Source organism: Schistocerca americana, chromosome 3 (assembly GCF_021461395.2).
Source record: "Schistocerca americana isolate TAMUIC-IGC-003095 chromosome 3, iqSchAmer2.1, whole genome shotgun sequence".
In the NCBI taxonomy this organism is placed as follows: Eukaryota; Metazoa; Arthropoda; class Insecta; order Orthoptera; family Acrididae; genus Schistocerca; species Schistocerca americana.
In genome coordinates this window covers 687,293,934-687,321,068 of record NC_060121.1, presented here as the reverse complement: position 1 = coordinate 687,321,068, position 27,135 = coordinate 687,293,934, and the positions used below count along the sequence as shown (strand labels likewise).

At 38.7% G+C, this 27,135-nt stretch overlaps 1 protein-coding gene across 1 annotated transcript in view; it reads left to right on the top strand.

Moving 5' to 3' along the window:
* The window catches only part of LOC124606313 (MAP kinase-activating death domain protein), a 612,624-nt gene that overhangs the window by 88,534 nt on the left and 496,955 nt on the right, over positions 1 to 27,135 (top strand). Inside the window, exons 7-10 of the mRNA XM_047138295.1 lie at positions 15,011 to 15,152; positions 22,604 to 22,762; positions 26,666 to 26,797; positions 26,883 to 26,953. Of these exons, the coding sequence (XP_046994251.1) occupies positions 15,011 to 15,152; positions 22,604 to 22,762; positions 26,666 to 26,797; positions 26,883 to 26,953 (504 nt within the window). The remainder of the gene's footprint in view (positions 1 to 15,010; positions 15,153 to 22,603; positions 22,763 to 26,665; positions 26,798 to 26,882; positions 26,954 to 27,135) is intronic.

Here is a 27,135-nt window from a genome sequence, read left to right as displayed (position 1 = left end):
TATAATTGACAAACTGAACTTAATGTTCACCTGACTCTGTTGTAAATTAATTAATACATCCAAGTAGTGCAGTTGTATCTTTTTTTACACATTGACGGGAAAGTCCAAAATAATTCGTTGCTCCCAGAAGTCTTGCTAAAGGGTTCATAAAGTTTAATTTGTTATCTTATTTGCAGCCTATTTACATAATTGAAACCTAATACAAATATTTCTGGTGGAAAAACAGAATTTCTGAGTTTTATCTTCGTTAGCATCTGTAGTAGGAAGTTCTGCTCAGATGCCAACAACATGACAACCTGTTATCAATGATCAGTCTCCTGCTTGTGTGTTCTGAGTTGTATTTGACAATAGGGTACTTGTCTTTTTGTAATTACATTAGTAGCTGTTCCGGTTTTAATTGATGTTTATCATTAATTGTGGCCAGTTTTACCTGGAATGTGTCTGATGTAGAATGTGAACACTTAGCTAACATTAATGAATCATAGTGAACTGAGTTCGTGGATGGTGTACGTGTCTATGAATCATCTTCTAGTGAGCATTATATTGAGGATTCATTCACAGATGAGGCAATGAAGATGGTAGTGATGTGTGCAGTTAAACATCCCAAGACCCACCAGTACTTGTATTCAATGAGAAGGAAGGGTAGAAATAAGATTTCAAAAATTGTGAACATTAATTGAAAGTTTCCACTGCCACACTGTGGCACCCTATTATGGGTAGGAATAAATTTCAGCTGTTGCTGAAATATCTTCACTTCTCAGACAAAACATTGCAACTGAATGACTGTATCTATGAAATTAGACCAGATGTTGACTGTTTCAATAGCAGTATGATACATAATTACATTTCATACAAGAATCTCTTCACTGACAAACTAAAAACTCTATATAAACTTTGTTAATCCAATTACTGAATATCTCCGAATCTAAGATTACTTTGAATGCAGGATGATCCCTTTTGTTTAACAAGCAATTACGGAAAAACATGTATACACGTACTAGGTATATTTGGAAAACTTACAAATGCTTATCTTATTTAAGTAACTGAAGGAGACAGTGAAAGTACCAATACACAGAAAATAAAATCATATAAAGGTCTTCTAGTCAGATACAGATGCGTCTTAGTCCTCCTCACTGGAATGGTCCACAGAATATGCAATGTCAGTGTCACTGCCATGGTTATTTTGCATTTCTTCCCAAAGCAGATCATCTTCATTCACATCTAATGCATTTGTTGCACAGTACTTCCTAAAACAAATTCACAATTCATGCACTGGATATGGGTGTCCAAGCAGTCTGGATCCATTATGCAATTAGAGATACTGAACCTTCATCAACTTCCTGGTAACCAACAGCTGCTTCAGATGGTCTTTCAATGGCTTCTTCACCACTCCATCTAACATTTTTAGTTGTGAAGTCACACATCCTGGAATGACGACAAGATCTGTGTTTAATTTCAAGATTTTTGCCTTCACTGCTAGTGTCAGATACCCCTTCAAAACGTCCAGGGTCAGAATTCCATGATTCTTTACAGGAGCACCTGGTCTCATGCTCCAGACTGTGTGGAGCCAATCTATAACAATCTATCCTTTTCAGTTGCAACAAAATATGGTACCAGGTGGCACTTTCCCTTTGGCATAATTTTACGATTGAGGGTGATACAGGGTCACATCTTTGTTACTTTGTGATGTCTCACTGTCCCTTCCTCTTCAACCTTGGTACTGGATCGCATACCAAAGTGAACAGGATTCTTGTCAGTGTTTCCAATTTGCCATAAGAGGTTCCAATTTGTCATAAGAGGTAAGCATGTTCTTTTCTCAATCTCCTAATGCATCACTGATATCAACTAACTTTTCTAGATGCGATGCTGGAAGATGCAGAGAAAGGGATGTTCAACATCACAGCACAAGTCCATTGTGTCGCATGATGCTTGTGCACCACTTAGTGCTGGCTTTAAGTTGGACACAATGTTCCTGTACCAATTCACATGCTTTATTTCGTATGACGTCATGGGGAACTGCTATTCCTTCTTTAAGTTTCTTGTACACAAATGCCACTACTTGCATTCAAGTATTTTTGAAACATCTACCATGTGGGCCACAGAAAGCATTCCTAATTGGCTTTGCATTTTTCAGATATCCTTTGTCCTTTCACCACCTCCAAACATTAGCTTCTGTGACCACCCAATTGTTTGTTGCTTTTGCATGCCAACAACCACAATTTTCAAATTTCTACCATAGTAATGCATGCATCATGTTGAAAAATTTGATGTTTAACTACAATGTTCCATTAAATATTTAACTACACATTTTAGAAGGGGGATCTCTGAAGTCAAACAGCAACAGATAAAAGAAAAAATTATTGTGACAAACACTTCCTGCTATTGAACAACAATGCTCAAAGCACACCATACGTTCACGGTTAAAGCAGTAGGTATGCCACAGAGTAGAGTTAAAGATTACTGAAAGCTTGAGGTTGTATTTGGTAAAGAAAAGAAAAATTCCGCATGATGTGCTGTGAATGTAAAATGACCCCCGACTTCTGGGCATGATAGTTTGGGGAAAAACCTCGTCTTGAATTCGGAGGTATACAGTATATGGAACTCAAAATAAAAATCAACTGTGGCAAGTCAGGGGAAAGGGCAGAGATGGGTGATGCATCTGGATTTTGTTTTACACCTGATTGAAACCTACTCGAACAAAGCATATGAGCATTTTCTATTACTTTGTAGCTGTGACAAAACTGTTTCTAAGTTATGGATTGTGATGTAACAATAGAAGATATAAACCAAAACTGTCAGTTATGTGGAAACTGAAGAAACGTAAAGTGGTATTTGAAAGAAACAGCTGTGTAGTTTTTTGCAACTGAATTGGCATAATAGAAGTCACTATTTCAAACATGTAAGTTGGTGAAATGTCAAGCTTTGCAGTCAGAGTCTAATAAAATCAGTGATTACCGTAATGGAAAGTCACACATTGATCACTCTGATCAAGTACTTTCCCATTGTTTAACTCTTTGAAAAACAATTATGACAGCCAAAAAAGATCATTCTAAAATTACAGTAATTGGCATGTTTTGTGGTTCATTTTCCCATTGGGGGTGATAGGAGTGGGCATTGAAACAGTCCAGTAGTTGATATGCAACTCTTGTAATTTACTGGATTTTCCAGTTCTCTTACGTTATCTGTTGGTCACTGTACAGTATCAGTGCTGTAAGGGTCCTGTTATGCAGTACCCTTGATCTGTGAACCAGCTTCTCCTCCATGGACTTCAATCCACAGCCTCAATGATGCTGAAAGAGACTTTTTTTATTGTCTAGTCAAATAACACACACAAGGAAATTCAACTTCATATTTCCTAGAACATACAATCCTAACTTCTTCTTATTGATAGACTACATAGGTGTAAAATCCCGGCTAGATGTTTGAACGAGCATGTCTCAGAAGAGACTCTGATCAATTTTATAGTAAAATCTGAACATCAGTTGTCTTTCAGCGATCATTTCTTTGATGTGATGGAGGTCACATGCACTACTTGCCTTTCACTTGTGGCCCCACAGAGGATACAACTCCACTGAGCAGGTAGAAGCGCCAGTCCAAAGCTGTCATCGCTGATAACGAAGGATTAATACAGCTCTGATCTGCACAAATTATCAGAAACCTGCGAAAAGTGGGTTGCTGCCTACTTACTAATTACCTTAACCCACAAATATCTTTCATCGGCCATTTGCAGTTCTACATCTACATCTACATTTATACTCCGCAAGCCACCCAACGGTGTGTGGCTGAGGGCACTTTACGTGCCACTGTCATTACCTCCCTTTCCTGTTCCAGTCGCGTATGGTTCGCGGGAAGAACGACTGTCTGAAAGCCTCTGTGTGTGCTCTAATCTCTCTAATTTTACATTCGCGATCTCCTCGGGAGGTATAAGTAGGGGGAAGCAATATATTCGATACCTCATCCAGAAACGCACCTTCTCGAAACCTGGCGAGCAAGCTACACCGCGATGCAGAGTGCCTCTCTTGCAAAGTCTGCCACTTGAGTTTGTTAAACATCTCCGTAACGCTATCACGGTTACCAAATAACCCTGTGACGAAACACACCGCTCTTCTTTGGATATTCTCTATCTCCTCCATCAACCCAATCTGGTACGGATCCCACACTGATGGACAATACTCAAGTATAGGTCGAACGAGTGTTTTGTAAGCCACCTCCTTTGTTGATGGACTACATTTTCTAAGGACTCTCCCAATGAATCTCAACCTGGTACCGGCCTTACCAACAATTAATTTTATATGATCATTCCACTTCAAATCGTTCCGCACGCATACTCCCAGATATGCCACTTATTACATGGAAAAAAAAAAAAAAAAAAAAAAGTACGGTTTGGGTAAGAATTCAGCCATCTCCTATTGGGGTGATAGTGATAAACATGGAGAGAGCAGGGGTTAGGAGATGGACAGACAGTGAGTGGGAAGGAGGAGATGGACACAGATAGGGTCTAGGAGGAGATGGACACAGATAAGGTGAAGGAGGACATGGATTCATTCTAAAAACGAGATGTTACACCTCAAAATGAGTTCACATAATGCACGTCTGTTTTACATTTAAGTAACTGGTAACTGTATGAAGTCTCTATCTGTTAGAGAAAAACTTATTCAGGCATGGATAAGGAGTAAGATGATAGAAACCTGGAATAAGTTTAGGATACAAGGTAGCTTTCATTATGTAGAGCTCTTACCTGCTATGGAGAAGAAAGCGTAAAATGTAAAATGTAATTTATTCATCACATTACATACAGTTTTCAAACATTTTGATTTGTGTGTATATATTCAATCTTCTCTGTGTCCATCTCCTCCTCCCCCTTCTCTGTGTACATCTCCTCGGCCCCCTCTCTCTGTCCATTTCCTCCTCCCCCATCTCTCCCTATCCATCTCATCCTCTTTTTCTTTCTCTTTCTCTTTCCATCTCCTCCTTTCCCCTTTCTCTGGCCATCTCTTCCCTTTCTCAGCCCATCTCTTCCTTTTATCTATCCATTTCCTCCTCCTCTTCTATCTGTCCACCTCTCCCTCCTGCCCTTCCTCTGTCCATTTCTTCTTCCTCCTCTTCTCTGTCTTTCTCCTCCTCTTTCATTTCTGTATCCATCCCTCCTGCCCCTCTCTCTGTCCATTTCTCTTTTCCTCTTTTTCTGTCCATCTCCTCCTTCACCTTATCTGTGTCCGTCTCCTCCTAGACCCTATCTGTGTCCATCTCCTCCTTCCCACTCACTGTCTGTCCATCTCCTAACCCCTGCTCTCCCCATGTTTATCACTATCACCCCAATAGGAGATGGATGAATTCTTACCCAAACCATATTTTTTTTTCCATGTAATAAGTGGCATATTGAGATAGATCCAGGGGTTTCGAGGGACTTTTTACCTGTGGCTTTGCTCTGTATGTGCACAAGTCACATGTATTTAAAATATGTTTAATCTATTTCACATATATTTGTGCACATAGTTCATGTGTATCTCTAGCAAATTTTGAACTGCAGTTTTGTTTTCACGCAGATCAATGTTGATGATATTGTACCTCCTGAACAATGTGCCATACAATGATAGAATTTTGTGTGCACATTTAGCAGTATATATGAATACTGTCTGTGAAATGTATCATGATTAGAGTTGTAAGAAAGGAGTAAAAACTTTAAACATCATGCATGATGCAGGAGTTTTTCATGTATCTCAGTGTTTATTACATCATACCTCTTGAAATATGTGTCACACTTACACATAATTTTGCTGATACATTCTACATCTACATTTATACTCCGCAAGCCACCCAACGGTGTGTGGCGGAGGGCACTTTACGTGCCACTGTCATTACCTCCCTTTCCTGTTCCAGTCGCATATGGTTCGCGGGAAGAACGACTGTCTGAAAGCCTCCGTGCGCGCTCTAATCTCTCTAATTTTACATTCGTGATCTCCTCGGGAGGTATAAGTAGGGGGAAGCAATATATTCGATACCTCATCCAGAAACGCACCCTCTCGAAACTTGGCGAGCAATCTACACCGCGATGCAGAGCATCTCTCTTGCAGAGTCTGACACTTGAGTTTATTAAACATCTCCGTAATGCTATCACGGTTACCAAATAACCCTGTGACGAAACGCGCCGCTCTTCTTTGGATCTTCTCTATCTCCTCCGTCAAAACGAGTGGTGTATGCCAATAGTCTGAAAAATGTGTTGTGATTACAGTTGGTAGTAAGGAATTAGATCAAAATGTCATGCCTGAACAGCAAAATTGTAGTAAACAATAAACATTTCTCCTTTCATTATTTTGTGGGACTTATTAGAAAGAAAGAGTTTTGTAACAGTTTGAAATAATGTGTAAAGGTTGTTGCAAGCCAGTAAGCATTCTCATTCTCAAATAATGCATGAATAAATTGTGCGTTATGGTCTGCACTTCTTTTGCAACTTGACATGCACCACTTCAATAGATATGTGTTTCTTACCCTCACAACAGCTCTTTCCTGACACTGAGTGATATGTGTACCAAGTTTGGTTGAAATCAGTCCAGCGGTGTAGAAGATGTGGAACATACACACATACACAATATACAGATACATACATACAAACATACATACATACATACGTACATTTATTATTACATCCATTTTTATAATGTGTGTGTTGTGTGTGTGTGTTTTCATATTGGGAAACCGTCCTCAACGGATTTTTCAACCGAATAATAATACGGTTCCACCAGAAGAGTAAAGAGCTATCTTTCAGTGAACTAAGCTCCATATTAAATATATATTATTGTCTGTTATTTTTAACCCATACCCTGTGGTGTGCAGTGTGTACACTTGACAGAGTAAATGTCATGAACATGCTACAACTATCTAAGTTGCGAGGTAGGCTTCAAGCTGTATCATCAGTAAAAATAAATTGAATTTTTATTACCATATGCTATACAATGTAACACTTTATGTCTAAAACTATATTACTCATATGAACTTTTGTATGTACTATTAACTCGCTTTTTGTCCAGCATGAAAATAATGATTATATTCCACATGTATAGACAGTTTATTATACCTGTTAGATGCCCACAACCAGTAATCACACTTACTTGCTACAAGCATTTCTACACCTGACTGTAGTTGGAAATGTGATTTATGTGACTTAATTTGTAGTTGATGTCAGCAGTTCGAACATCAATGACAAGATAACTGTTAGTTATATAGATCAAATTCCACTATCATAAATTTTGTCTATAATATCTAATTTCTTTAGGTTTGATTGAACTTGAAAGGGTTAGACAAGTTCAACAGCTTTTGGTGTAATTTGTTTGTTAGTCATTGTTTCTTTGGTAGGACCATATACTCTTTTCATTTTTACACTATAAAAACGAGTTCCCCCATAATGAAGTCTCATTCAAGACACATAATACAATTTTTAAATGAACTTGCAGTCCAATATTTTTTGGTCATCATGTAAAGATGACTATTCTGTGTTAATATATTTGGCCTTTGATTAGATTTTTTACACTTGGGATAGTGTATGCAGCATTCATCATTTATGAAAGTTTTGAATTGGGTTCAAAAAAGGATTTGAGCTCATAAAAGGTGTGTGAGAGAAGTAACGAGACTGAAACACCGCAAGTGATCTGGCAGCACTGTGTTGTTCTGATTACATAGACTGATGTGTTCATCTCCCATTTCCATCACAGAAGTTTTGACCTCAAAAGACATTGGTGTACCTGAGTCCTTGTGACTTTTTCCTTTTCCCAAAATTGAGAAATGTTTTAAAAGGATGTCATTTTGAGACCCTTGAGTACATTCAAAAGAATGTGGCTGACATGTTAAACGTCTTACCAGTTGAAGCTTTTCGGCACTGATACCAAGACTGGGAACAACGACTCTACCAGTGTATCGCTGCCGGAGGGAACTACTTTGAGAGGGACAATATTGTCGTTAAAAAAACTTTAGTAGACAAAAAGTCAGTTTCATTACTTTTCTCCTCCACCTAGATACCTATCTTTTATGACAGTGCAATTGGAAGTTTAGTGCCTCACCCCACACTTTCCATGAATTTCTAAATTGTAACTTTACATTAGCTTCTCTGTATTCTCTGTATATTTGTCAGTATCTCTCCTGTATTGCTGTGTGACCAGTACTTTCTGAGGAAAGTTTTAGCTGACTAAATTTTTTTATTCAGCTTGTATCTCTCTAAACAATAAGACATTTCTCTCAGTAATAATCTGTGGCTGTAATGACATCAAATTTTTATTTTGAGGGTTCCTCTCTCACAGCACTGTTTTACAGTCTGTCGAACTGGAAGGCCTAAAAAGTTAAAACAGGAAATTAATAACCAGATGACTGAAACTGTTTTACACTGTCTGCTCTTTTTACATTTGCTCATATTTCTGTTCCATTTGCCATAAGAACAATACTGTGACATATTTTGTAACATACACTAAGTAATTTGTCTTTGTCTATCATTATATTATTGTGCAGCTGCCCATTGTATGCCTATTTCGGGTGTATTATAGTATTTGAGAGTTGTAGCATCACGTTTTAGTACCTGAATAGTGTAAATTCGCTTAGTCGACAGTCATCTGTTTTTGTTTTGAATGGCCAGTGTCGGTCGGTCGCAACCAGAGAGCCCCCTGCTGCCATCACATAAGAAGCAGCCAGCAGCAAGTCGTACTCCTAGCTCATTTATTTGCTTCATAGTTTAATTCTTAATTTCTTTGCATGTTTTTGGGTACTTGCATAGTTTAATTCACAAATTTTGGGCGTATTATAGTATTTGAGAGTTGTAGCATCGCGTTTTAGTTCCCGTATGGTGTAAATTGCGTAGTCACCAGTCATCTTTTTGTTTTGAATGGCTTGTGAGATAAAAGAGACGAAAAAAATTGTTAGGGATGGATAGGGACTGCACCTGTGGTGTACAGATTCAGGGGGAATTGGCCACCATCCGTAAATAGCTGGAAGCTGTGATGGCCTTGGTCGACAGGCTCCAGGCTTTTGCCCTGGGCCACGGTAACATTTGGACACCCGAGGTGAGCACTGTGGTGCCTCTGGAACCTGTAGCATTGCCTGGCATCTCTGATGACACTGTGCCCTCGGATTCAGACATCCCTGCGGGTCGACACTTGCCTGATGGTGACTGGCTAACCATGGCGGGGTTGCGAATCCCTCGGTGGAATGCGAAAGTTGGTGCTGGCCACAAGGCTGTACCCTTACACCTTCGTAACAGGTTTGAGGTGCTGCCCACTGCTGAAAGTACTTCTGAGCCAGCAAGGGCAGCCTCTCCTGTTGCGGCAGTGGCCGGTCTTTCTGAGAGGTCCGGACAAGTGCAGAGGGTGGGATTACTTGTCATTGGGAGCATTAGGCAGGTGATGGAGCCCCTTAGGGATATGGCAGCTAAGGATGGGAAGAAAGCCAATGTTCACTCTGTGTGCATACCGAGGGGGGGGAGTCATCCAAGATGTGAGATGTGGAAAGGGTCCTTCCGGTTGCAGACCTTTGGTACAGAGCCGAGTGGAGGGTCTGAATCAAGGCTCAGACAGTTCTGCAATCGTGTAGGCTGCAGATTCTTCGACTTGTGCCGTAAGGTGGTGGGGTTTTGGGTTCCGCTAAATAGGTCAGGTGTCCACTACACACAGGAGGCTGCTACGGGGGTAGCAGGGACTGTGTGGCATGGACTGGGCGTTTTTTTAGGTTAAACAGTCTTGGGAAAGATCAAAAAAGGGCTCCAATCTCAAAGGGTACAGGGCAAAGAAACGATTAGATTCAACCAAGCAACAGTTGGTATTGTAGTTGTAAATTGTCGTAGCTGTGATGAAAAAGTACCAGAGCTTCAAGCGCTGATAGAAATCACTGAAGCTGAAATCGTTGTAGGAACAGAAAGCTGGCTAAAGCTGGAGATAATTTCTGCCGAAATTTGTACAGAGGCACAAACCGTGTTAAGAAAGGATAGATTAAATAAAGTAGGTGGTGGTGTGTTTGTGTTTGTTGGTAGTAGTTTATTTTGTAGTGAAGTTAAAGTAGAAAGTTCGTGCGAATTGCTATGGGTAGACATTATACTCAACAATCATGCCAAAATAATAATTGGCTCCTTCTACCGACCCCCGACTCAGATGATATAATAGCTGAACGCTTTAAAGAAAACTTGAATCTCATTACAAATAAGTACCCCACTCATACAGTTATAATTATTGGAGACTTCAATCTACCCTCGATTTGTTGGTGAAAATACATGTTCAAAGCTGGTGGTAGACAGAAAACATCTTTCGAAATTGTACTAAATGCTTTCTCTGAGAATTACTTTGAACAATTAGTTCATGAGCCCACACGAATTGTAATTAGTTGTGAAAACACACTTGACCTCTTAGCCACAAATAATCCTGATCTAATAGAGAGCGTCATGACAGATACAGGGATTAGTGAACACAATGTCATTGTAGCAAGGCTTAAAACCATATCAACCAAAACCACTAAAAATAAACACAAAATTCATCTATTTAAAACAGCAGATAAAAATTCGCTTGATGTCTTCTATTCCTTCCAAACTAATTATGTAAGTGTAGACCAGATATGGCTCAAATTCATAGATACAGTATTGACAGCAATTGATAAATTCATACCACATAAGTTAATAAGAGATGGGAATGATCCACCATGGTACATAAAACATGTCAGAACACTGTCACAGATGCAATGAAAGAAGCATGCCAAATTCAGAAGAAAGCAAAATCCTCTAGACTGGCTAAGTTTGAAGGAAGCTTGAAATTTAGTGTGGACGTCAATGCGAGATGCTTTTAATAGTTTTCACAATGAAATATTGTCTCAAAATATGGTAGAAAACCCAAAGAGATTCTGGTCATATGTAAAGTGCACCAGTGGCAAAAAAACTGTCAATACCATCATTGCGCGGTAGCGGTGGAAATGTTACCGATGATGGTGCCACAAATTCGGAGTTACTAAATACAGTTTTCCATAATTCCTTCACGAAAAAAGATGAAGTAAATATTCCAGAATTCGAAACCAGAACAGGCTGTTAGTATGAGTGACATAAAAGTAGATATCTTAGGTGTTGCGAAACAACTGAAATCACTTAAAAAAGGCAAGTCTTCCGGTCCAGATGGTGTACAAATCGGGTTCCTCTCAGAGTATGCAGACACAATAGCACCTTTCTTAGCAATAATTTACAACCGCTCACTTGACGAAAGATCTGTTCCTAAAGACTGGAAAGTAGCACAGGTCACACCAATATTCAAGAAAGGAATTAGGAGTAACCCACTGAATTACAGACCCATACCACTGACCTCAATTTGCGGTAGGATTTTGAAGCATATACTGTACTTGAATATTATGGATCACGTGGAAGAAAATGACTTATTGATACATAACCAACACGGATTCAGAAAATATCACTCTTGTGCTACACGGCTAGTTCTTTATTCCTATGAAGTAATGAGTGCTGTGGACAAGGGATCTCAGATCGATTCCATATTCCTAGATTTCCAGAAGGCTTTTGATACCGTTCCTCACAAGTGACTATTAATCAAATTGCGTGCATATGGGGTATCATCTCAGTTGTGTGACTGGATTCATGATTTCCTCTCAGAGAGGTCACAGTTCATAGTGGTAGACGGTAAATCATCGAGTAGAACAGAAGTGATATCTGGTGTTCCACAAGGTAGTACCATCGGCCCGCTGCTGTTCCTGATTTTTATAAATGATCTAGGTGATAATCTGAGCAGCCTCCTTAGGTTGTTTTCAGATGATGCTGTAATTTACCGTCTAGTAAAATCATCATATGATCAATTACAATTACAAAAAGATCTAGATAGAATTTTTGTATGGTGCAAAAAGTGGCAGTTGGCACTAAACAAAGAAAAGTGCGAGGTCATCCACATGGGTACTAAAACGAATCCAATAAATTTTGGGTATACGATAAATCGCACAAATCTAAGGGCTGTCAGTTCATCTAAATACCTAGGAATTACAATTACAGGCAACTTAAATTGGAAAGACCACATAGATAATATAGTGGGGAAGGCGAAAGAAAGACTGCGTTTTGTTGGCAGAACACTTAGAAGATGGGACAAACCCACTACAGAGACAGCCTACATTACACTTGTACGTCTTGTACTGGTATATTTCTGTGCAATATGGAATCCTTACCAGGTACAATTGACGGAGGACATCTAAAAAGTGCAAAGAAGCGCAGCTCATTTCGTGTTATCGCGCAATAGGGATGAGAGTGTCACTAATATGATACGTGAGTTGCAGTGGCACTCACTGAAACAAAGGTGGTTTTCTTTGTTGCGAGATCTATTTACAAAATTTCAATCACCAACTTTCTCTTCCAAATGTGTAAACATTTCGTTGACACCCACCTACGTAGGGAGAAATGATCATTATAATAAAATAAGAGAAATCAGAGCTCGAATGGAAAGATTTAGGTGTTCCTTTTTCCCAAGCGCCATTCGAGAGTTGAATGGTAGAAAAGTAGTATGAAAATGGTTCGCTGAACCCTCTGCCAGGCACATAAGTGTGAATTGCAGAGTAACCATGCAGATGTAGATATAGATATACAGAATTCATAATGGCATTCAGTAGTAGTAAAACATTATTTCTTTGTATTGTCTGGAGATGAAGCTGATTGCTAGAATAGTTACAGATGTTCTGTACTTACCAACAGCATTACACTTACCTTTCACTTTACCCTTTTTGACCATCTCATACTTTTACTTTTAAGTAAAAATTGAAACCTCTGCATAATTTGAATTGTCACATGGAAAATACATATCATATTGTGAAATAATAAAAATCTCATACCAATTTCCAGCACAGGAAGACCATGCATTGTCACTAACAGTGTTGCTGATTTTCACAGAGTGGAATTGAAAAATAAAGATAAAATAAAAACATTTGTATGCAGTGCTGAAACATGGTGGAGAAACTGATTATAATCTACATCTACATCTACACTCTGCAAACCACAATGAAGTGCGTGGCAGAGGGTACATCTCATGGTACCAGTTATTAGGGTTTCTTCCTGTTCCAGTCATGTGTGGAGAGCGTAGGAAGAATGATTGTTTGAATGCCTCTGTGTAATTATTCTAAACTTATCCTCATGACCGCTATGTGAACAATACGTAGCAGGTTGTAGTATATTCCGTGAGTAACCATTTAAAGCCTGTTCTTGAAACTTTGTTAATAGACTTTCTCAGGATACTTCACATCTATCTTCAAGAGTCTTCCAGTTCAGTTTCTTCAGTATCTCTATGACACTCTCCCATGGAAGAAAGAAACCTGTGACCATTCGTGCTGCACTTCTCTGAAAACGTTCAATATCCACTGTTAGTCCTATCTGGTACAGATCCCAAACACTTGATAGTATTATGGAACTGATCGTATGAGTGATTTGTAAGCAATCTCCTTTGTAGATTGGTTGCACTTCCCAATATCCTACCAATAAACCAAAGGCTGCCACCTGCTTTACCCATGACTGAACCTATGTGATCATTCCATTTCATATTTTTTGTTTTGTGAAGTGGACAATTGTGCATTTCTGAGCATTTAAAGTTGCCAATCTTTGCACCACTCTGAAATCCAGTCAAAATCTGACAATGTTTATGCAGCTTCTCTCAGGTAGTACTTCATTATAGATAACTGCATCATCTGCAAAAAGCCTCATTTTACTATTAATATTCTCTGCAAGATCATTAACACACAAGATGAGCAGCAATGGTCCCAACACACTTCCCTGGGTCACACCTGAAGTTATTTCTACATCTCATGATGACTCTCCATCCAAGATAACATGCTGTGTCCTCCCTACCAAAAATTCCCCAATCCAGTCACAAATTTCTCTTGATATCCCATATGATCATACTTTTGAAAATAAGCATAGGTGTGTTGCTGAGTCAAATGCTTGTTGGAAATCAAGAAATACAGCATCTACCTGATTGCCTTGATCCAAAGCTTTCAGTATGTCTTGTGAGAAAAGTGCGAGTTGGGTTTCACGTGATCAATGTTTTTGAAATCCATGCTGGTTGGATTTGAGGAGTTCATTCTGTTCGACATAGCTCATTATATTTTAGTTTCTGTGTGATAATTTTACATATGGTATTGGTTGTATTGTAGTGTATTGTATCATCTGTATAGTTCATTCATCAAACATGAAACTAGTGCATTTGGCTTCAGATGGGGTGAATTTATTTACTGTTGACAGTATGTCTCCATTTTCTTTATTTATAAAATTAAATAAATATTTCTAGTGACAGGATTTCAGGTACTGTATTTGATATGTCAACAATATTATGAAAAGGATAGACTGCTAATCACTGTAAAGATGACACTTTAAGTTTCAGACAGGCACAATGAAAACACTATTACATAGAAGCTTTTGTCCAAAATCTGTACGTAACAGTCTTTTTGTTGTGCCTGCAACTCACGCTGTCATCTTTACAGTGAGTAACAATTTGTCCTTTTCATAACATTGTTGATATTTGAAGCTGGGTTTTCTACTGTTTGTAGTTAAACTAGCTTACCTGATTTTCTGTTTCTTACTATAGGCTTATCCCTATTGTGTTAATTTGTGGATGAGATTTACTTACTTAGGACTTCAGAGGTTTATGTTGCCCATCACTCTGTATTAATTTCTCATTTATTATTTGAGCTATAATGATTCAAGACACTGCAGTTGTTTCATAAATATTGCTGAAGCAATGCTCAACCAGACACATTTTCTGAATAAATGGTTTATTTCACTGTGGAAAGAATGTGGTTGGTTGCAGTTTTTTCTTCAGTAATATTTAATTAGTATTATTTGTACATTTGTAAACTGTTTGCACCCATTCAGTATCTAAGCTGCAAGTGGATCATGGTAAATTTTTAGCTTTGATTTTTTAGCCTGACGTTCAGCTTTCAAACAACCACCATGATTCTTTCTTAGCCTGCTCTGTGTTGTAGCACATCATTTTATTCACTAACGTTGTTATGATTTTGGTAGGGATTCAGTGTGGAGTGTGCTGACTGGTAGGGCCTATGATGGTACACCATCTATTGTTTTACATGATGTACGTGAAATTGAAACATGGATCCTGCGGTTACTGAGTGCACCAGTTCCAGTGCCTGGGAAGACAAGAGTGGAGGTAAGCATGTACTATATTTATTTCAGATTAAATAAATAAATAAAACTAATGAAATACATGAGGGAGAGCTGTCTTAAAATCAGAAGCGGTGCAAAATGCAGTAGAAATATAAGATGCAAATTGGAAAGAGAAATAGAAATAAGTTTACTGACTAAAGAATCATACAATAAGGCATATGTTATTTCCCTGATTGATAAAGAGCTTATGGGCTTTAATATTCATATGTAAAGCATAAAAGTCATGGTTTGACATTATATTCAAATTGCATCCAATTTCTAATGTTCCCTTGCAAACAGGTGATATCATATTCAAATACTTTTTTCACTTAGTACTCCATTCATTATTTCAAGTGGTAAATGGACTTAGAGTTCCCAGTTACGTTATTTCTTTACTGTGCAAAAACTGTGTATAGAAGCAATACCATGCAGCTTAATAGGAAATGACAGAGAAGAATGAACTTGATGGATTTCTTGACCTGTATTTCCTGTTGTACATTAATTTAAGTGGGTATTTGCTTGATTTTCTTTGGCCTTAACTGTGAAGAAAATTATGTTTTGTGAAATGTGAGAGAATATGTCTGTCAGCTGACTTTCAGCTGTTGTACTGATGATAAAAATCAATGAAAAGAAATAGTACTACAGCTATTGAAAATATGTAAAAATCAGTAATACTGAGTCAGATCTTGGAATTTTCACACTGCTTCTGCTCCAGAATTTATTGTGATATTAGCTGCAATACTTAACATTGAAGTTGTTTTTGTGAACAGAAATTACACAAACATACAGTAAATATGCTGAAAAATGTAACAAAAATAACTTCTGTTTTTTTTTTTTGTGAGTTGAAGAAATTACTTTGTGTATGGAAACAGTATCACAACATATCAACAGAACCACAAAACCATTCTGGAAACACCAGAAAAATATCAATATACTTTGATTCCTTGTTTTTAAAAATTCTGACAAAATGAAGACTTGGGTAATCTTTATGGAGAGTCTCTTTGGAAAGGCACGCGTTGTAAACTTAAGGTCTGTAGGGAACACACTGAAAATTTCAGCTGGTGGGTTCTTTCCTCTGCCTGGGCAGACAGTGCCCTTGTTAATAAGATAAATATGCACACTTTTTCTAAGGTCAAATTCAGTCAATTACTTATTATGTTCAAGAAATCTCATCATGATGGAGAGAATTCAGGGATGTGGGATGAGTCAGACTATACATCAAGATAGAAGCAACTACTGCAGGCCACATCTGAAAAGTATGCTAACAATAAGTTACAACTAGTGCTAATCTGTTCACACTAATAATTATGAGAATCACTTCTGTATTACTTTCTGTAAGTATGGTAGGAAAAAAGCAACTGCATTGTTGGTAAAGGGGGCTGTTAAGATTGTACTACTCCTCTTAAACAATTTAGCTCCTGTTTTTTATCTTACACTTCAAACAGAGCGTATGTGAAAATTTATACAGAACACTGTCAGGGTTTATATTATGAAAATGCCAAATCTGTATAATACACATACTAGTTCCAGTGGAATTTACATCCTAGAGCCCAAATCTGACTGCCTTTTAAGAAGGTATATACGTGTGTTCAACAACTACTCCTGAGCTGCTGATTTCAGCCAAACTTTGTACACCTGTTACTTGCTATCTTGAAAGAAACATGGTTGGGATAAGAACCCCTACCTCCCACAGGGGTTGGGAGTAGAGATGAAAAAGAAGCATAACACAATGGTATGCAAATAAACAGACTGTATTCATCCAATATTTGAGAATAAGAGCACTTCGTTATTTGGAACAAACTTTAAATGTAATTTCAAAACTTTATGAGACTTTTTCTTGCTTATAGCACCCATAAAACGATGAAAGGAAAAAAGTTTACTGATTGCTACGTTTTCACTGTTTGTGCACTGAAACCGCTGCATCAGCCTTGATCTTATAATTTATTACTTCTTTACCAATAATTCTATTCCCAACAAATTTTGCATATGGTATTGCCATATACTGGTAAATGTATGAGCAAAATTGAGGACCATTTGTGCAAAACTCACTTCATGCAAAGAAATAAAATTTTACAGGAGACACATTTAGTTAAGAATCAAGTTAAGAGGGAAAAATTTTTTACATTTAGCAACTTTTGTACAGTTCTGAATATGTTTTAAGATAGTCTTTGCATATACACAAAGTTTTTATTGTTTATCAATTGCTGGGAGTGGAAAAACAGTCTTGTTTTTTAAAACTTGCTTTATGGTCAGACTAGATTAGTGATACTTGAATATTGAATGCCTGTTTTTTACATTAAAGTTTTAAGATAATATTTCTTTTTTCTCTTCTACACAACTTCAGGGATCCCTTCATCCTCATAAATACTCTGTGAAATGTCATGATCTTGATACTCTTCACCACTTGCAGAGAGTATATCACTGCAGAAACTTGCTACACCCTATGGAATAGTAAAGAAATGTATGACTTTCATTACATCCTTATTTTTTCTGCACTCACATGAGTTATCTCAGGAATAATAAGAGCACATTTCATGGGTTTGAATGGAGGACTGCTCTTCTTGGAACATCACAAAGTATTTCTGATGCATATAAATACGTCATTTTAACATCACCTTGACCCTTACCATTCTCTGTGGGTTACTGCTTGTACATACATCATTTTGTGCATAAAAGACTTCTCCAATAGAGAGCTTTTGCAGAGATTGACAATTTTTACAGTGTCTTCAGAGTAAATATTCAGGAATACCTCTAATGGCTTTGGGAAGCTAAGTTGTGTAAAGTGAATTTGTGTTGGATGATGATGATGATGATGATGATGATGATTATGAGAGAAGGGACAGGGTGATGCCCTGTGGCAGCCAGCACTTAGCCTACTCCACACAAGTAGCAGCAAGGGGGCTGCCAAGCTTAACAGTGTCATATGCCTTCACTTCATGACACATGGAATAGAGGTTTGGTACTTAAACAAGGATACTTGCACAAAGTCTGGTGATCAGGAACTTCATGCCACCACTTCTCCTCCCATTACTGGCCAAATACAGGCAGTGAAAATTTTTTCCACCACCAGAATTCCAACAGGCTTACCCCCAGGTCAAGTGCCACTGCACGAGCGAGCATTAGTGACATTAGCCACAGAGGCAGTTGAGAAGCATTTTAATTTATCAATTCTTTTGCACTAATACTTTTCACAACACATTTTGCAGACACTATACATATATACCACTGAATGTATCTGCTTATCATTGCATATGGTTCAGGAGATATGACATCAAGAGCACTGAGATGTGCGAAAAACTAGATTTTCTTAAAACGGAGTGCGAATTACCTGGACTGTACTCATTCAGTGTTTGAAAATGAGAGCAGTTAGTGACTTCCAAAAATTTTTATCATAATTTCAAACCTTTTATAAACTTTTTGTTGCTTACAGGCCTAACATTGAATATTTAACAAATTTACCCATTTGTAAAGTAATCAGAACTCTGGAACTGTTTTATACAGGATGGTTCAGTTCTTTAAAGAATTGGGTGATTACTGGCTACTTACAATCTGAAAAGAAGCACTCTGGGGTTAAGAATCACCTACATCCTGCAGGGATGGGAAGGAAGAAAGGGGATGACACGGAAGCACAACTCAGGAACTCCTAGAGCAATTCAACCAAATTTGCTGGGCACATGGCTTCTTATTTGCATAATAATACTGCTGGAGTAAGATTCTCCTTTATCACTAGGAATGGGATTGTGAATGAGAAGGCGTGATATAAAAATGTTTGAAATTTTCCTGTTGGTATTTATTTCGTGTGGTTAGTTGATATGGACTGCTTTCAAAAGTATGAAGTGCAATTTGTCTCTTGTTTGTGATGTTCACTGTATCAACCAAGTACAAGAATAAGCACCACAGCAAGCCAATAATTTTGTCAGCATGTTTTGTGACATAAGATCAAGCCATGTGGCTGAATAACACAGGTAAATTTAATGCCCTTTCTTGGTTGTGTGGTGTAAAGGAGCAGAGAATCAGACATATGTGTGCAATGCATATGTGACATACACATATGTTCAACCTCTCCTCATAAGCCCCTAGAACGATTTCATTCAAACTTTGTACACATGTTATTAACTATCTGGAAAGAAACACTATGGGGTTAGAACCGATCATCATCCTAAAGATGGTGTTGATGGATAGAGAGAGATGAAGCAGGAAGTGGGTAAAGAAAGGGGGAGAAAACATGGACAGAGAGAGGAGGGAGAAGGAGATGGACTACCCTGGGTTTCTCAGTTAGTATTTTCAGAAGTATGGGAGCAGCTGATAAGGTATTCTTGTACTTTGTTTGTGATTATCCTGGAATTCTCAGTTCTCTGCCTGTTGTCTATCAGCACCCTGTTACAGACTTTTGCACCCAAGTATAGAACTCATTTGAACTGGGCTATTTATTTTTTACAGGTATCAAACTACTATTTTCACATAGTAGTTGCATTATTATCTTAAGGCAATCCTGTAAATATCCCTGCACAGTGACTGCATGTTTAAGTACAGGAGCACAATTTAAGTAACCGGTACAGACACAAGTATTTCTCCAGCAAGAAAATCATGCATCCAAAAATTCACCAACATGTGTATTAAGTGCCCTAGACATGATTAAGTATAATGACTATTGTTCTACGCTAACACTTGCACCATTACTTGCATAAATCAAAATATCAAATGTAATCCCCAAAGCTTTCTGTGGAGCACCCAGTTCCTTGCAAGTGGGAAATGGTCCTACACTGATAGTGAAACTACATGGTAGAGATAACATGCAAGCATCCTCAAGAGACAGTGTGTCAAACACAGTGAGATTAACCTTGGCAACATGAATGCAACAAGGCATTTGCTTGATTAGTATCCAAGGTCTGTTTGGAGTTACAACCTATTACCTAGATAGATCATATGGTGTTTGCCCCTAAAGTTGTCTGTGGACTGCAGTGTTTCACACAAGGGTAGTGTGTGTACACCTTCAATATATACACTCCTGGAAATGGAAAAAAGAACACATTGACACCGGTGTGTCAGACCCACCATACTTGCTCCGGACACTGCGAGAGGGCTGTACAAGCAATGATCACACGCACGGCACAGCGGACACACCAGGAACCGCGGTGTTGGCCGTCGAATGGCGCTAGCTGCGCAGCATTTGTGCACCGCCGCCGTCAGTGTCAGCCAGTTTGCCGTGGCATACGGAGCTCCATCGCAGTCTTTAACACTGGTAGCATGCCGCGACAGCGTGGACGTGAACCGTATGTGCGGTTGACGGACTTTGAGCGAGGGCGTATAGTGGGCATGCGGGAGGCCGGGTGGACGTACCGCCGAATTGCTCAACACGTGGGGCGTGAGGTCTCCACAGTACATCGATATTGTCGCCAGTGGTCGGCGGAAGGTGCACGTGCCCGTCGACCTGGGACCGGACCGCAGCGACGCACGGATGCACGCCAAGACCGTAGGATCCTACGCAGTGCCGTAGGGGACCGCACCGCCACTTCCCAGCAAATTAGGGACACTGTTGCTCCTGGGGTATCGGCGAGGACCATTCGCAACCGTCTCCATGAAGCTGGGCTACGGTCCCGCACACCGTTAGGCCGTCTTCCGCTCACGCCCCAACATCGTGCAGCCCGCCTCCAGTGGTGTCGCAACAGGCGTGAATGGAGGGACGAATGGAGACGTGTCGTCTTCAGCGATGAGAGTCGCTTCTGCCTTGGTGCCAATGATGGTCGTATGCGTGTTTGGCGCCGTGCAGGTGAGCGCCACAATCAGGACTGCATACGACCGAGGCACACAGGGCCAACACCCGGCATCATGGTGTGGGGAGCGATCTCCTACACTGGCCGTACACCACTGGTGATCGTCGAGGGGACACTGAATAGTGCACGGTACATCCAAACCGTCATCGAACCCATCGTTCTACCATTCCTAGACCGGCAAGGGAACTTGCTGTTCCAACAGGACAATGCACGTCTGCATGTATCCCGTGCCACCCAACGTGCTCTAGAAGGTGTAAGTCAACTACCCTGGCCAGCAAGATCTCCGGATCTGTCCCCCATTGAGCATGTTTGGGACTGGATGAAGCGTCGTCTCACGCGGTCTGCACGTCCAGCACGAACGCTGGTCCAACTGAGGCGCCAGGTGGAAATGGCACGGCAAGCCGTTCCACAGGACTACATCCAGCATCTCTATGATCGTCTCCATGGGAGAATAGCAGCCTGCGTTGCTGCGAAAGGTGGATATACACTGTACTAGTGCCGACATTGTGCATGCTCTGTTGCCTGTGTCTACATGCCTGTGGTTCTGTCAGTGTGATCATGTGATGTATCTGACCCCAGGAATGTGTCAATAAAGTTTCCCCTTCCTGGGACAATGAATTCACGGTGTTCTTATTTCAATTTCCAGGAGTGTATGTGCTCTAGACTTAAGGCACTGATAAATTGAGTACTGGGTTTCAAACCTTCCTTGAATTGTATCCTCAATCCATGTTCATAAGCTTTTATGGCATCCATATTTTCATGGACTCCTTAATTATGTAGCCATAGAAACTTGGAGCATGTAAATCAAAATTGATCTTTGTGCAACTAATTTCAAGATTATACTCCACACAATACACAAATTATGGCTGAACTCTATAAAACAAAAGTGCATAAGACCACCTGAAGAAGATGCATGGACTAGTAATGAAAATAATGTGAACAGAACTTGTCAACACAGCAGAAAACTATGAAAATCAATGAGACTGTTAAACCATCAAAAGCCAGTATTTATGTTACTACCTAGTTGTAACTTACATGAGAATGCTGTATCATGATATGTTTTATTATGGCTAAGGCTGTGTTTGAACACAACCTGAACTGTTCAGGCAGTATACATCACAGTTCTGGAAATCTCAGTATGAACAGTTTATGTTACAGTTACGGAAGTCATGGGTTCTGTTTGAACTTATTCTCTTTTGTGAATATGGATACTCTTCAGACTCATAAGTCATAAGTATATTGACAGTATATTCTGCATTCTTTTAAGGTTAATTGTGTTTCTGAGAAGTTACTGTACTAAACACTAGAACAGTAATAATCCATAAGAAGCAGTCTGTTTTTGATGTAATACATGGCTTTTAAATAATTCATCTTTGTCCAAGATAAAAATGAGAGAAGTTGTTCTACTTACAATTTGTGGTGTTCCTGTCTGAGACACTAAACATGTAAACTGTTGTGTTATGTATGTTCTGTATGAGTGTGTAAAATGATAGTGATAGTGAGGAAGATAACTGATTTCACCTGATTACACACACAACTTTATTTCTCCTTTACTTCCATCAGTGCACTGAAATAATTACACATTGAGTAATGGTTATTCAAATGATTTTACTGACATACTGTCAACTACTGCAATTTCACATTAAATTTGTCAGATGCATTCTTTATATTGTTTTCACAGGTGGAAGTCTTGTCACCAAGTGTTCGTCCACCACTCGTATTTGCTCTTCCTGATCACACACGCTTTTCCTTGGTGGACTTTCCATTGCATTTGCCATTAGAATTATTGGGTGTTGATATATGTGTGAAAGTCCTTACACTCATACTTCTTGAGAATAAGGTAAGTTGCTGTGAAATATTAATGACAGTGCAACAGAATGTATCAATTTATAAGCACCATGCAATTGCACCTGAATAATTTCTACAAAGTTAACAAGCACCAGTCTAGAATAACTTTTTAGCTTTCATTTTCATCATTGTCTTGGCTGCAGTGGCTAACCTAAGGTACTTTCAGAACATGAAATGTACCCTGGGTGTCTATTCTGTTGATTAATGTTTCATTTCTGTCTCAAGGGTCTAATTTTTACTGGGGCTGTAAGAATTATGAATTCTATGATAATGTAGCTATACTTATTCGTTGTTTTGACAAACAATTTGTGGACAGTCTTAAGACGTTTTTCAGCTTATCTGTCCCAAAAGAAAATGTAATTACAAAAAATGCATATCTATTGAGTAATATTCTATGGAGGATAGATGTAGATTATAGTTGTATAAGCATTAGCTGAGTATCATACATAGTACATACAGGGTATTTAAAAAAAAGTGCCCCTTATTCTTACAGGAGATAGCAGAGATAGTACTGCTCACAAACTGAAAGAAAGATTCTCTAAATACGTGTTCATAAACAAATACATTTTTAAGATATGGATCATTTGATCCTATGATAGCCCCTGTTGACACTATAAGGAATGGTCAATGCAGTTACCCCTTTAGAATATGATTTGTGCTTCCACTTCTTCACACACTTGTTTCAGAATCATCTTTAACTCATTCTACCGTATCTAGTGTGTGACCTGAGTGAAGTCTACCATGATCCCCTGTCTTTGTTACAAATGCCCCTGTGCCTGTAAGTTTATAAGCACTGTATCTGCCACCCCTGTGCATGCAAGTTTATAAGTGCTTTGTCTGCCAACATCATCACACTCAGAGGATTAAATACAATCACAAACAAAAAATGAGCAATGAATGTCAGCAGAAAGATAGCTTCCACCATTTTGTACCAAATATTCTTGACGCAAGTATTGTGGTCCACATCTCAACAAGTATTTTTTTCCATACAAGTGTTTATGTGGCTCTTTTTGGGATTTTGTCCAGTATTCTCTCTTGTAAGAATATGGGTCTCTTCTTTTTAAGATGCCTTGTATTAAGCACTTTTCCCAGTGGAATTTTCTTTGGTGCTGATGATCATAAAACTGAGCAAAGTGCTTTTTAAAATAAAGAATAATGACAGGTTTGTAATTATATAATGCACTTTCTAAATTACTCAAAAGCTTTTCAACTGCACCTACATAAAATTTGTGAATTGTTAGTTGGGCTGTTTGTTTCTTACAAGGTACAACAGATTTTTATTTTTTTTTATTTTAACACATTTCATTCATTTCTCTTTCTGCTTCTGATTTTAGGTTTTTCCAGTGTAGGAAAATCTTGAATAGTTCTTGGGTATTAGATGACGTCATCTGACTGAATATCCGAGGACTATGCAGGATTTCTGTTTTCTATAACTTTGGTCACAAATCTATCTTTAGACTGTTTTGTTTCTGTAAACAACAAGAAGCATGGAATTAATGCAGTGTCAACATTGGGCAAGAAAAATACGTTTGCTGCATTTTGAAAGTAAATCATGTTGCAAATCTTTTTTCTTGCCTATTTTATGGCAGGTATTTATTCCCTGGATTCAGTAGTATCAAAGGAAACTTCTATCTAGAAAACTAATGTATATGAGACAGAACTGCTGGACAGTACTTACCTGTTGGAGGGTGAAATGTTTAGAACTACCAATAGACATCTGCAAAAGTAGAGCTGAAGACCTTATCCTAATTTTTGGAACTATTAGTTTCTTCATCATGGGGGAGAGGTGTAGAGGGGGGAAGTTTAAAGAGGATAGGCAGGTCACTTGGACCCCAGGATGAGAGGAACACATCTATAGTGAGAATGGAAGCCAATTATTGAGTATGGTTGCTGACCAGAGACTCTTCCCTGGTTATGTTCACTAAGAAGAGAGAGAGAGACAGGCAGAGAAAAGATTGAAAAAAGAGATGTTTCAGACCATAACAGAGACACTCAACAGATTCCTATAGGGGATTTTGCAAGAATGGCATTATATTCAAGAGAACCTTGCTCCCACAGTGTTCCAAGAACCCATGTTCAAGTGCAAGTCAAGAAGCAAAGGAGGAAAATGATTCTTGTAAATAGTGACTGCTTTACTATACGTCCTGCTGTGGCTTGTGGCAAGCAAAAGTAGTTATAAATGTTACCAGACTATGATCTTATATATCACACCTTTCCAAACAATGGAAAATTTAGGATGGAGTATTGACAGTATTATCAAAAAGATTGGTTGCTACTCACTGTGTAGGGGAAATGTTGAGTTGCAGATAGCCTGCTATTCCACTAACACTCCCTCAGTCTTTTTTCCCCCTCCTCTATTTCTCTCCTTTTCCACTCTGCTCCACCCCGTTCACCCCACCTCCTCCCATCTAGCCATCCGAATATACCTAGTTGCCCTGTCTGGTCCCCATTAGATCCCTGCGTGCTCCCACAAGCAACACCGTAGCCTCCCTGACCCTACCCTTCTATCCCTCCCCCTCCCTGCCTCAGCCTCCTCCTTACCCCCACCACCCAGATTGCTTCTCCCATCATGTGCAGTTGTTCACAGTCCATCCTCAGAGGCCGGAAACAGCATATGGCCTTTTGGCCGAAAGACCACATGTTTAGCAGTCTTTTGTTGTGCCTGTCTTTGACTCAGCATCTCTTCTACTTCTACATGGTGGGTATCAGCCTACACTTTTCATAATATTGTCATCATATCATGCCATCTGAAAGAATTCTGATGTTGTAAGGCTGGCATCTGTTATTGTGATTAAACTGCTTTGGCTTTAAAGCTATACTGAGCTATTGTTCGTATTTGTACTATTATTCTATTGTGTCTAATAGTTCCCCAATGGTAGATCATTTGGTAATCTAAATTTAGAACTGGTAATTGACCCTTGCACTCTCTCTACATGAAGAAAAAGAATATTGTTTTCTAACCAAAGAAAGCAATGCCTACAAATTTTTTATGTGAAAACTCTTAAAGCTTTTAAATAAAACAAACATTATTTACATTGTGTATCTTTATTCTTCATGTCTACATATCTGTTTCTCAACATAATCACTCTGGTGATGAACACATGTCTCCCAATGAGAGACCAGCTTGTTGATGTCGTCATTGTAGAATCTTTGACATCGTTGATGGAGCCACACCCTCACCTCTTCTTGCACAACTTTATCACTATCAAAGTGAAGTTCTCAAATGTGTTCTTTAAATTCTGAAAATTGGATGGGCCCAAGTCAGGATTGTATGGAGGATGATAGATGACAATGAACTCAAGGCATCAGATTTGTTGCTGAAGTCACAGCACTTAGGTGTCATGCTGAAGGAGAGTGTGCTCCATGTGTGGATGAACTCTTCAAATTCAAAACTTGATTACAGCTTGCTGTTTCTAATCCACTGACATAGTTACATTACACACCACCATGTTACATGCTTCAATTTGAAGTCCTCTAGTGGCAGAGGGCTGCAAATATGTAGATATGAAAAATAAAGATGTAGAATGTTAATAACATGTGTTATATTTAAAAAGCATTAAGAGTTTTCACATAAAAAAATTGAAGGCATTACTATTCAGCACACCATCACACAATACAGTGCTTTTAGGGATGCATCCTGTAGCAGCACATCAGATGTTAAATAACAGTAATTTAACTTGCAACTATGACCTTACATCTAAGAAATTACCAGACACATTGGAGGAAAGTGCATCAGTTGTAGCTTTTATTGTATATTCTGAAGCCCTGATTTTGAAATTAGGTATCAAGAAATGCAAATGCATAATAATAGCATTCTCTATCCTAATGTTGTTCCCTGTTTGTTTAATTTTAGTGATTTTTGTGAATATAATCTAATATTGGTTTTATCCTGCAGCTGGTGCTACAATCACGAGATTACAATGCCTTGTCCATGTCTGTGATGGCATTTGTAACAATGATTTACCCATTAGAGTATATGTTCCCTGTGATACCTCTCTTACCAACATGTATGAGCTGTGCTGAACAAGTAAGTTATAATCAAATGTTGTAGTAGTTTGATGCTTAGTCTCTTAACATATTCCTGTAGCTGACTCTGTACTGACTTATTTCAGCTATTACTTGCACCGACTCCTTTCGTCATTGGTATACCAGCCAGTTTTCTAATGTACAAAAAGAATTTTAGGTAAGTAGAAAACTTATGTTAAATACTCTTTGTGTTGAAATTTTATATACTGAGTGATCCCTGAATTTTTATCAGAGATTAACGAAGTGCCACCTTTCATTTTATTGTCTTGCCTACATCAACAGTCCTATTTGACACTGTTATAATGGTAGTTCCCTAGTAATCTTGTGGTATGTTCATCC